Raw genomic sequence first — 12,819 nt, 5'->3', positions numbered from 1 at the left:
TTTGCAACCCAGAAGAATTTAGAAATTGAAATCTACTTGAGCTCTTTATGCAAGAATCCACATCAGTCTCACCCAGTTCAGTGTTTTGGTCTGGGACCTACTATTGCCAACTATATTTATGTATTGTTGCCATGCATCTACAGTATATATATATTCTTTTCTATTGTACTGATGAGAGTTGAGTCATTGATGAAGCAAAACTAAACAATACTCTGGGTCAGGGGTCCCCAACCTTGGCCACTTTATGACTTGTGGACTTCAACTCCCAGAATTCCTCAGCCAGCATGGAGTTGAAAGTCCACAAGTCATAAAGTGCTCAAGGTTGGGGATCTCTGCTCTAGGTTCTTTATGCCTTTCGCTGCCCTCATTTAAATAATGGCTGAAACATTACAATTATGCATTTTGGGCGGACTTTAATTCATTTCGTTTCTGTTTTTATGGTTTTACAGTTTTATGGGGATTGCGAGCCACCCAGAGTTGTGATTTAAGACGGGCAGCCAGGCAAGTCTTTCAAACGAAATAAAGAACGTTATAATGCGATTTTAGTTTTAATCATCAGCAAGCTGTTAGGCTGGGAGCTTTCTTTTTATCTACGCTTTCCACACGACACTGAAGCTGAACTGTGCTGAGCTGCAGACCCTGCTTTCTTTTCAAGAATCTGCTGGGACATGTTGAAAAGAAGCACAGCCGGGATACGCTGATGGCGCTTCCATCACAAGAGGATTCTGCTCCAGGCTGTAGAACAGATTTAGATTGCAGAAATAATAAAAGGGGGGGGAGAGAAGGAGGGGGATAGAGAAACACAACTTACTGCGACAGATGGGCAAGGGTTTACTCCACTGGCCGTTCGCCAAGCATTGGGACTTGGAAGTCCCTTCAAGGTGATATCCAATGTTGCATGTAAACTTGGCCACATCGTTGAGATTGAACTGAGTGCCTTGGGTCAGGCCATTTGTTGGGTTGCCTGGGTGACCACAGGTGATGGCTGCAGAGAGAAGGCGAGGTATTACATCCCTGCCTTGTTCCCCGGCTCAAGGACATAGAAATGCCAACTACAATAGAATGAAGCGCGACCGGTGAGATTTCTCCCAGGTCTGCCCGTCTTCTAGCAGCATCTGATTTCTTTGCAAGCCATACTATGAAAGCCGCCCTTTCCCCTTTCTAGGCTGACCCTTAGCTAAGCTTAGCCGCAGGTTTTTAAAGGTTGGGAAAGGAGTCCCAGAGGTGGTTTTTTTTTTTCTTTCAAAAAGCCAACTGGACTTCTTTGGTTTTTTTCCTTTGAAAACATTTTGATTCTCAGCCAAGAAGCTTCTTCAGTTTTCAAAGAAAATGTTTTCAAAGAAAAAAAAAATGACAACAAGAAAGTCCAGTTGCCTTTTGGAAAAAATACCTTTGGGGCAACGATGACCTGGATGATTGAGAATCTCCACAGACAGTTGGGAGAGGAGGCTATTTGAAGGAAGAACTGTATTTTATACCATGGAGCTTTTTCAGCAGCCCCTCTCCATTTCTGCCAGACATTGTTATTCTGATACTTTCCAAGGAACACGGTGCTTTCCACCATGTAGGTAACAATCAACAGACAAACAATCCAAAGAACTGCTTTCAACAATTGTCTGTGAATAAGAGCCTGGCTGTTGCTGTCTTAAATAAAAGTAGAACAACTATGGAAAAACAAAGCAACGATAGTAATAATAGCAATAGCTGCCTTGGGTACAATTCCAAAAACATCAAGAGCACTAAAATCACCATCAGCCAATTGCAAAAGGCAGCTTCACTTGGTACAATTTATTTCCTGTGATGGTGGTGGTGGGATTCAGCCAGTCCCCACCAGTTCGGCAGAACTGGTAGCTAATTTTTTGTTGCCCAGGCCCAAAATGGACTTCCAGAAGTGGCATCCACACAGAGAACCGGTTGTTCACATATTTGAATCCCACCACTCCTTCCTTCCTTCCTTCCTTCCTTCCTTCCTTCCTTCCTTCCTTCCTTCCTTCCTTCCTTCCTTCCTTCCTTCCTTCCTTCCTTCCTTCCTTCCTTCCTTCCTGTCTGTGGTGGGATTCAGCCAGTTCGCACCACTTTGGCAGAACCGGTAGCTAATTTTTTGTTGCCCAGGCCCAGAATGGACTTCAGGAAGTGGCATCCACACAGAGAACCAGTTGTTCACATATTTGAATCCCACCACTGTGTGATGATACCTCTAACACCATCCAATATCCACATGTGCCTATCCCAGGTCCTTGGGAAGAAGTCGATAGGTGGATAAAAATGCCAACCCAGTCTAAACATCTGGCTGATTGTGCAGTAATGATAATACCATTATTATTATTATGGTTGCACAGTCAGCCAGATGTTCATACTGGACTCTACCTATCAAGTCCTTTCTGAGGACATGGGGTAGGCAGATGTGGTTGTTTGCTGGTGTTACAGATATTGTTGCAGGACGATTATATTATTATTATATTATCAATTATAATAATAGAAGCATAAGTAAGTTTCATCCCTACAATTTTCATGGGAAGCCTAACCTTCTCTGAAGCTATGAATAATTTGTGCAAATTGTCTTAGTTTGGTGAAGGCTAATGATACCATCCTCAAACATTTAGCTCAATGTTTTCATGCAGTTGTATACCAAGATGGTATAAAGATGGCAGCATTTAGCTCACCTTGACTGATTTAAAAAAAAAACACACAGTTGGACATGATAGTTGGATATACCGTAGGACATTTTTAAAAATCCCAGAAAAAATATTAAACCATTTATATACCATTCCCATGAAAACGATAGCATATGAATGTGTTCACAGTCACCATAACCTGGGCTTGACCTGAAGCACAAATTTCTCTTTTCAGTACTTAATAGAAATAACTGTCATAAAAGAATTCTCCTCTTCATTCCCCCCATGGATCCAATTTAGCCAAGCTTATCAATTCATATATGTTAATGTTAAAATCCTCAGAGCTGTACACTCAGAATGTGATCTCCTAAAAAGCATATTGGGGAATAAAATAAAGGGCGTGCTACAATATTTCCCTTAAAATAGTGAAATAGCACCCTGTAACTTAAAATGCTGTAGGCCACAAGAACATCTTGCAAGTCAAACAGCTTTCCAGTTCTTTTTTTCTTTTTTTTTTTAAAAAAAGTTTTTATTGGGTACAAAGGAAAAAAAAGATTAAAAACATTTGAACATGGTAAATCGTCTTTGACTGACATCTCAGTCCATATTGTACATTAATTACATATAATATATCTATATACAACTGTACATTTCTGGTCTCTGTCTTAACTTATCTCTTTGCTGTGACCTCCATTTTTTCCCCTCCATCTATAAAATTTATTCCATATTTGATAAAATTCTGTTTCTTCCTGATTTTTTAATCTTTTGGTTGTCCTATCTAGTTCTGCGCAATACATAATTTTCTTAATTAGTACTTCCCCACCCGGTGCTTCCATTGCTTTCCACTTTTGAGCAAATAGTATCCTTGCCGCCGTAACCATGTGAATAATTAAATATGTGTCATCTTTATTTACATTTTTCTCTAGTATTCCTAATAGTAATGCCTCGGGTTTGTATTGAATATTTTGCTTAGTCATTTCTATTGCCCATTCCCAGACCATACGCCAGTACACCTGTGCTTCTCTACATGTCCACCATACATGAAAGAAAGTACCCTTTTCTTTCTTTTTTTTACAGTTCTTTATTTCCTACAGGTTCACATACAAAACATGTTGGAAAGAGGGATTTTTCCAGAATCCAACATGAATATTATGGCTTGAGGTAGTAAGGTGTTCTATCACACTATTGTGCTGAGGACCACACTCTTGTTCCAACCCATTCTCATCTCTGAGACATCATTTTTTCACGAATGAAGGCAAATATATGTATCCCAGGATAATGTTGCAAGAAACAATCTGGGTCAGTCACCGGGACCAGAGGTTTACTCTTTGGAGTTTTTGGACTTGTGCTGGAGCTCATCTCTGCCTCCTTGAGGATGGGCTTCAACATGAGTCTTAAAGCTCGGAAGAGTATAACGTCTGGTCCCGGTGACCAACTAGATTGGATCTTGCAACATCCCTTTTTCCTCAAGGGTGCTTACGATGGCCCTTTTGCTGGGCTGCATTAACAGAGGGATAGAATCAAGATCACGTGAAGTATTAATACCACTTTACAATCCCTTGGTAAGGCCACACTTGGAATACTGCATCCAGTTTTGGTCACCACGATGTAAAAAAGATGCTGAGACTCTAGAAAGAGTACAGAGAAGAGCAACAAAGAGGATTAGGGGACTGGAGGCTAAAGCATATAAGGAACGGCTGCTGGAATTGGGTATGTCTAGTTTAACGAAGAGAAAGACGAGGGGGGACATGATAGCAGTGTTCCAGTATCTCAGGGGCTGCCCCAAAGAAGAGGGAGTCAAGCTATTCTCCAAGGCGCCTGAAGGCAGGACGAGAAGCAACGGATGGAAACTGATCAAGGAGAGAAGCAACCTAGAACTAAGGAGAAACTTCCTGACAGTTAGAACAATTAACCAGTGGAACAACCTGCCTCCAGAAGCGGTGAATGCTCCAAAACTGGAAGTTTTTAAGAAGAGTGGACGGCCATTTGTCTGAAATGGTGTAGGGTTCCTGCCTGAGCAGGGGGTTGGACTCGATGACCTCCAAGGTCCCTTCCAACATCATCATCATCATCATCATCATCATCATCATCATCATCATCATCATCATCATCATTATTATTATAAAGGTCAGAGCATATAGTGAATGGAACATCAAGCAGGATCAAGCAGGATATCTTGCTATTGGCATTGTGAAACTAACAAGAAGGGGCTGGAAGAAACCAGAAAGGATTAAGATCCTATTGAAAGATAAAATGGGTTTTCAAATTTGAACAGAGAGTTAATAACCTGCTGAGGAGAGAGTTGGGGGAGGCCTTGAAAAGATTTATTTCATATCGGAGAGTGAGCAAGAAAGAGAAATAAATGATGGCTCAAGCCAACACATATTCACAGAAATAATTTTGAATAATGAGCATATGTGGCAGAAACTGAAGCTTGCACTTCTATTGCTCTTGGCCAGCCCAACCACAGAAACTTTCTTGCTCCTTATAAATACAACAGATACTTCTGGCTGTCACAGGATTTGGGGAACTACTGCCTCTGTGGCAGGTCACATAAGGAAAGGACTCCAGTGAGGATCATATTTTAGATAGCCAATCTCAACCACTAGTACCACAAATGAACATAGAATCATGGGGCTGGAAGGCAGGGACCTTATATTATCCTGGTCAAATGGTTGTCCAGTCTATTTTTGAAAACTTCCAGTGATGGAGCATCCACAACTCCAAGAGGCAAGCTATTCCACTGATTAATTGTTTTCACTGTCAGAAAATTTCTCCTTATCGCTCTTTAATAAGCTTCCACTCACTATTCTTGTCCTGCCATCTGGTACTTGGGAGAATAGGTCAATCCCCTTTTCTCTGTGACAGCCCCTCAAGTACAGGTATCATGTCCCCCCAACCCTTCTCTTCAATAGGCTAGACTTAGCTAGCTCCCTCAACATTCATTTGATTTAGCCTCCAAGCCCTTTGTCATCTTTGTTGCTCTTCTCTGCACCCTTTTTCAAAGTCTTAGCATCTTTTTTGTATTGGTCAAAGAGGAAATAAAAGCTGCTTCTTAATTATTACAATGTCTCATATCCTCTTTTATCCAATCGCAGATAAGGGATCTGAATTTGCACCCGTTGCTTTTCCAGGGATATTCTCCCCCTGTTGGAAAAGCTTAGGTCTATTGTAGGTCTCACAGGTAAGGCCAAAGGGTTTCTCTACTCTGTGCAGGCTGTACCAAAATGCATTAGGCATTCACAATGAGAAGGGAAGGTGATTGGGCAACTGCACGGAAGACCAGTCAAAGAATGTTAATTACAGGTTTTAAGCAACTTGTTTTTTTTTTTTTCCTGCTGTGGTCTCAGTGCTGTCATATTCATGGAAGATTAGCAAACTGATCTTCCCACAGGAAGATGCTCTGTCGAAATTTGTAGGATTTGTTTTGGCATCTTATATCCATCTTTTAAATGCCTTTTAAATATATGTGATTAATTTTAGTTCCCAAGAGGAAGACCTGTAGTGGAATTGTCGAGCATTCTTTAGCAAATAAATGACTATGGTGAATTCAAAGTAAGAGGGCTAAGAATAGAAACAGAATCAGATCAAATAGGTGCTCAGCCAAACATCCTCTTTCATATGAATGCAACCAAAATGCTCTGGGGTAGAACAGGAGAAAAGGGGTGATTCCTTTGAAGCTCAAGGTAGCATAAAACCATGATCACTTGTGTGATCCTTGATAAATCTGTCCTTCTTTATACAAGTTGAATCTCTTGCAGATCCACCTAAGTGAATTGTTAAATGGAACGCTTGCCTCCTACAGTTGTGGGTGCCTCATCACTGGAGGTTCTCAAGAAAAGATGGGACAACCATTTGTCCAAGATGTTATAAGGACTTCTGCCTCACACCATCTTGGACAAATGAAGGTTAGACTGGAAGACCTCCAAGGTCCCTTCCACCCTATGACTCTACGATATTTCTATGATATTTGTCGTAGAGGAAAAAGACTTCACAGAAATGAAGTCTGGAATGGGCTCATAATCAAGCCAACAGTGGATCTGCTGATAAAACTGGATAAACCAAAATTGTAGGACAGCTTAATTTTCCTAGGATGCATCTTTGAATAGTTCAGAAATCGCATTTTTGATCCAGTAAAGTATGCAGTCCTTAGAAGTTCTGTTTTCACCCCATTTTTTTACTGAGTCTGCAGAAGGGAGTAGGGAATTCTAGAAATATGGAAGGATGGGCCAACGAACCCAATCAACTAGCCAAAGTATGTTTTCCTCTAAAGTCTAAACCTCCAAGAAAAAGAGCTGGAGAGAAATAGTGGCTGAAAAATCAAAAACTAGGAGACATTTGGGGAATCAGGACTGAGAAATGGGACAGTTGGACCCTCTCTTTGTTTTTTTGTTTTTTTCCTTCCTAAGCTCTCTATCAAAGTTGTTTTGAGTTTAAATGTTGAAGGTGGATAAATTATATTTAGAGAAAGTATGGAGTGAATAAATATCATATAGTTTTTGAGTAGTTGTATTGTTTTTACTTATTGGTTTATTAGAGTTAAAGTATGTATATATTGATTGTAGTATGTTTGTTTAGTTAAATTGTAATTTAGATATGGAATGGGATGTGTGATAGTCCTGTATTTGGTTCCGGGAAGTCCAGGGGGGGGGTAGGGGATTAAGGGAATTATAAAAATTGATGTATTTACATTTTATAGGTAAACACTCATTGTGTTGACAAGAGGAGATGCTTGGCTGGTGTCCCAAATTGCACTCGAGGAGGTGGTTAGGAAGGAGAGGGGATGTAGGTAGGTGGTAAGGAGGAAGGTGGAGAGGTTGTGGGTCAGAGGGAGGAAGGATAGGAAAGTCGATGAGGTTGGAGGCAAGGCGGGGACTGCCGAGCGTCTCTGAAAATGTATTGACTTGGATTATTTTTTTTTCTGTTTATGTACGTAAATGCATCATATTATTTGTTGTTTAATTACAAAAATCAATAAAAATTTTATTAAAAAAAAAAGTTGTGAGTCAGGCTGTATAATTAAAATGGCAACATACTTACGCACACAAACAGGAGTCTTCCCGGACCAGTGGTGATCTTGCTGGCAGATGCGAACTGACATGCCGATGAGCCGGAAGCCAGGGTTACACTGATACACCACACTGCCACGGTAACTGTAGTTCTCGCCATTAATCTGGCCATTGACAATAGAACCTGGCTCACCACAGTGACCGGCTGGAGGGAGAAGAAAACGGGAGGAGATGGGGAAAAAGAGAAGGTAGAATTAGTGATAGTCCAATGTAGAATGAAGCCTTCCTAGATACCTATGTACCTTAAGAAAGGTACTACAAATTTTGTCTTAATTCAGAAGGTTCTTAAAACAACATAAAAGCAAAACCAGACGTTTTTCTTTTAGGGATGTTGGATAAAGAGCTTGAAACAAAATTTGGAACATTGTTATTCTATATGCTGACGGTGGCGAGGAACGGAAAGAAATTTCCACAATGGAAGCATGAATGGAAAAAGTATGTAGAGTTGGTGGAGATGGCAACATTAATTATTTTAATTAATGAGAAGAACTTAGCCAGTTTTGTTTCCACTTGGAAACCACTTCCAGATTTTATGCCCCAAATTTTAGGTCTCTAAAAGTACTTGCCTCCACATTGCTTATGTGTGCATCATCTCTAAACCTCTTGATATGACAACAAGATAAGATTTCTCTTTCTTTATATGGGCGGTGAGTCAACATTGTCAAGAGACTGCTAAACTTATTCGGTTTTTTAGATATTTATAGGGTTTTTCATCTACTGCTATAGTGGATGAAAAATCCTATAAACATCCTAAAAACTACTAGTGTTTTTTAAAAGATATGTTCAATTATATCAGGTTTCCAAAGATGGAAACAGGCAACTCCAACAATGAGAGAGAAATTGAAAAGTCTTTTGTATGTATCAAACAGTTATAAAGCAAGGATAAAAGGAAGAACAGCAGCAAGAATCCATTGCAGTTTTCTTTAATTCTGTTTATTAAGACTATTCAAGACATGTCCCCATCTGGAACTGATAATAAAGTCTAAAATAAGATTTAATTTAACCAAAAGCAACATGTTCTGTTTTCGATGTAAAGGCATTGAGACGAGGCAGGAGTAACAACAGTCTTCTCTTTATTTTAATCTCCAACAGAACCAACACAAAATGGCGCAGATTCCTTTTATATCCCTTTGCAGGGACAGTGTCAACCAATCAATGCAACGGATTCTCCCGCCTTGCGCATGCGCAATAGGCTGGAGACAGCCTGTCTGGTCCCGGGCATCCACGTGGTCTGCCTGGGTCTTTTTGCAGCTTCCTGCACCTGCTGAGTCACTCAGCAGGCCCAGGACATAACACAACGTAAAAGTACTTTTTGGTAGCAAGTGGCCTGTACAATACAGTATTTCATTCTTCAGCAAGAAGAAAAAAACAAATTTATGCAACGCATAAATTAAAAGCAGCTGATTAAAACTGTCCCTTATACATTTATCAACTGAAATTGTGGTGGATTAATCCACTGCTTGCAGGTCTAGTTCTATCACTTTCTAAAGATGGGTACAGAAACATCCTCTGAACAGTCCCCAGGTCTCCTATTTGGGATTATGAATGGCCCCCAGTTGATCAGGTTAACAGTAGCCCTATACTCACCCAGGCATGTCACTTCTAGTCCACTCCAAAGACCGTTGGCCATACATTCTCGCACACGAGAACCCACTAAGGTATAGCCGCTATTGCAGGAGAAGATGGCAGTAGCTCCATAAGTGGTTAAGGTCCCAATCCTGTTTCCGTTGGGTGGCACGGGCAAGTCTCCACAGGAGATGACTAAAATTAAGACACGGATAAACAAACTTAGGGTACTTAGCAAATGATACTAGGACAAAAAAGAGCTCATTGGCTCTTCAAACTTGGCAGTGTATGTTACAGTAATTTGTAAATTGCTCAATCACCCTTAATTTAATCAACCTCAAGTGGCTAGTTTTGTAGAACACAGGATGGAGGATTTTGTGGCACTCACTAAACCGCATCTTAGCGAGTTGTCAAGAAGTGACTAGCTCTTGTGACTATACAACTCCTAAGCCAATTTTTACGGATTCCCAAATCCTCCTGCTTTACAAAACTTTGGCAACAAAAGTGAGGCTTGAGGCGGCATGATTTTTTTATAAGAAAATAATTTTAGCTATAAAATTGGTGTGCTAGGTATTATTAAATGATATATCACTAAGAATGTATTCTGGAAGCTTTTCCAACCAAGTAATTGTTTTGGAACAGAACTGATTCCTTATAAAATATTTGTATATTTATTTATTATTATTCTTTTGTCTGTTACCCATTCCCAAAGTCTGTGGAAGGCTAACAATCTCATAATAATGTAAAGCAGTGTTTCTCAACTTCAGTAGCTTTAAGATGATCTTAAAGCTGCTGTGTCAATGCTGCTAACATTGGATGTTCTTGGTTTGACAAAATATGAAGAGGCAGCCACCCTCTATATAAGCTGTGTGGTACTTTTAGAGTTAAATTATTAGATGATGCTGGGAGGGGAGGAGAAAGAATGTGTGTGGGGATTAGTTAAGATAAGAAACCGCTGGCTACAGACCGGAAGGGAAACTTTGCCCTTCAAACTAATTGGAGAACGTGATTTATGACTGCAAATTAGAGGAGGGAATTATGCTTGAATATTATGTGCTCAGGGGAGGGGAATTCAGATCTTGGCATCCACCATGCTGTGCCAACACTTTGTTTCACGATTAAAGACTTTTTAGGATAAACAATGCCTGAAAGTTCTTTGAAGTGTTTCGTTAGTCAGAACCTTGACATGCTGAAGTTGAGAAACATTGATATAAAGGGTAATGGCCACCAAAAATCCTAAACCCCCATCCTCCAACATGCCTAAACATAACACAATCACAATATACATTAACCTTTCCCCAAGCATAGGTTTTATATTATCGCAAGCTTTATCTTTGGTCATGACATACCATCCTGCTGAGTCAAATGGAACAAGTAGTTGTTGACTGTATCCTAATTGCCCAGGAGGGATGAAGCTGACCAGAACACCAAGGGAGTTTTGGAGTGGGGACACCTATTGAGAAAAACCTACTTTCTGGTGCCTTGACAGATGACAGTACCATAAAGATGGGACCTGGAAGGAGTTAACCCTGCCTGATTTTGATCATTGACCCTGGGACACTGTGACCATCATAAATATGAATCAGTTGCCAAGCATCCAAATATAATGCAATGGTCATAAGTGTGAAAAATGGTCATAAGTCATTTCAGTGCAATTGCAACTTTGAACAGGGTTGTGGTGTTTTTTGGGGGGTCATCAAGTTTTTGACACCTTGCTAGGTGGTACTCGAATTGGGTATGTCTAGTTTAATGAAGAGAAGGACAAGGGGGGACATGATAGCAGTGTTCCAATATCTCAGGGGCTGCCATAAAGAAGAGGGAGTCAAGCTATTTTCCAAAGCACCTGGAGGCAGGACAAGAAGCAACGGGTGGAAACTAATCAAGGAGAGAAGCAACCTAGAACTAAGGAGAAACTTCCTGACAGTGAGAATAATTAACCAGTGGAACAACCTGCCTCCAGAAGCGGTGAATGCTCCAACACTGGAAGTTTTTAAGAAGAGACTGGACAGCCATTTGTCCGAAATGGTATAGGGTTTCCTGCCTGAGCAGGGGGTTGGACTAGATGACCTTCAAGGTCCCTTCCAACTTTACTATTNTATTATTATTATTATTATTACTGCCATATTCTAAAAGTGGTACAATCGGTGAAAAGGTTGAAAAGCCCTGACTTGGATGACTTCATTGTTAAGGTGACCATTCTTACTTATCCTTTCTCTGAATAAATTTGTTTTTATGATATTTATTTTTTAATCTGGAATGTATATTTTTGTATTTCTTGTCTTTATAAACTGCTGTTCTTCAATCGTTGTACAACACCCCCCCCCCAGTGTCATATTATCCTCCCAGGTGCACACACAGTTTTGATTTCTCACACTCACTTCTACAAGTCGGCATGGGTTCTCCTATGCTCCATTTCCCATTCGCCTGGCAGCCGATGACACGAAACCCAATGTAATAATAGCCTGGGTCGCAGATCAACATGAGCTGTGCGTTATACTGGTACTGGGTCTCATGAATCAGCCTCCATCTCCCATGTTCCACAGCAATGCTACTGATGTCAGGACAGCTGACCGCTGAATTCAGCGAGATGAAAAGAGAAACAATCTAAGTCCAACTAAAAACTCATCCATCTGTCCATTCTAGCCGAGAACGGCCAGCTGAAAGCTATAAATAAGAGGAGAATGTTGTATTTGTCATTGTCACTGTACAGTCTGAACTGATTTTTTTTCTAAGCTGGTGGTCATTTGAAAATGGCCCCAAATTTGTCACAAAGCTGAATGAAGTTCGGATACAAACCTTTGAGGCAACATTGAATGATTTCCGAACAAGGGGAACGATGAACCTGGTAACTAAATGAAATGTCAGTATCTATAGGAGGAAAACAAATGGGAAGACAAATCTATTAAAGGTGTTTAGCAGTGTCAGCTAGCAATGGAGCCTCCACCTTCTGATTTGCATATGAAATATTAGAAATAATCGATATAAGAAAGAGTTATACCTGCGTGGAAAGTTCTGTCTCAAGGAAACTAAATAACGGCCAGAGTAGGGTACAAAAGTGGCTTTTAAATTGCTCCACTAAAACCATGGACAGAATTATCTGGAGAATGGTTTCTTTGATTTTCTCAGTGTAGGATCTTCCCGTCATCAGCAGATTAGCAGCCCAGCTAAAAAAAGGTCCAGCAGAAGGATTTCCCTCATCAGATCTTTCTTTGGGCTCAGACAAAAGAGAATATCTGGCCCTCTGGAGCAGGAGATTTAGATTTCTATACAATATCCTCTTTCTAATTTCCCAGAAGGCATCTAACTAACCAACCGTTGTCAAGAGACTAACCAACTTAGGTGGTCTTTTAATTCCAACACAATAAGCTTCTGGTTGCTTTTGAAATTATCCTGGATGCTTATTAAGACAAAGGCATCATACATCTTTAAAAAGAGACAAAGAAGATTGAAGATTGAAGGTGGACCACATTAGACTCACCCACACATGGAGGAGGATTATTGCCATTGCTCCACTGTCCAGTAGCCAGGCACTCCACGCTGGAGTTATCTTGGGCGTGGAGGTGAAAGCC

At 40.4% G+C, this 12,819-nt stretch overlaps 1 protein-coding gene across 1 annotated transcript in view; it reads right to left on the bottom strand.

Annotated features, from left to right (window-relative positions):
• Window positions 1-12,819, bottom strand: part of LOC107295371 (CUB and sushi domain-containing protein 2-like) — a gene marked incomplete at its 5' end in the record, with an annotated part of 77,638 nt that overhangs the window by 35,541 nt on the left and 29,278 nt on the right. The window contains 4 exons of the mRNA XM_015824684.1: window positions 7,656-7,829; window positions 9,272-9,445; window positions 11,629-11,823; window positions 12,729-12,814. Coding sequence (XP_015680170.1) covers window positions 7,656-7,829; window positions 9,272-9,445; window positions 11,629-11,823; window positions 12,729-12,814 — 629 coding nt within the window. The remainder of the gene's footprint in view (window positions 1-7,655; window positions 7,830-9,271; window positions 9,446-11,628; window positions 11,824-12,728; window positions 12,815-12,819) is intronic.

Source organism: Protobothrops mucrosquamatus, unplaced genomic scaffold (genome assembly GCF_001527695.2).
Source record: "Protobothrops mucrosquamatus isolate PMUCROS unplaced genomic scaffold, P.Mucros_1.0 scaffold2323, whole genome shotgun sequence".
NCBI lineage: Eukaryota > Metazoa > Chordata > Lepidosauria > Squamata > Viperidae > Protobothrops > Protobothrops mucrosquamatus.
The sequence above is the reverse complement of the archived record's forward strand: the minus strand, read 5'-3'. Positions and strand labels throughout refer to the sequence as shown.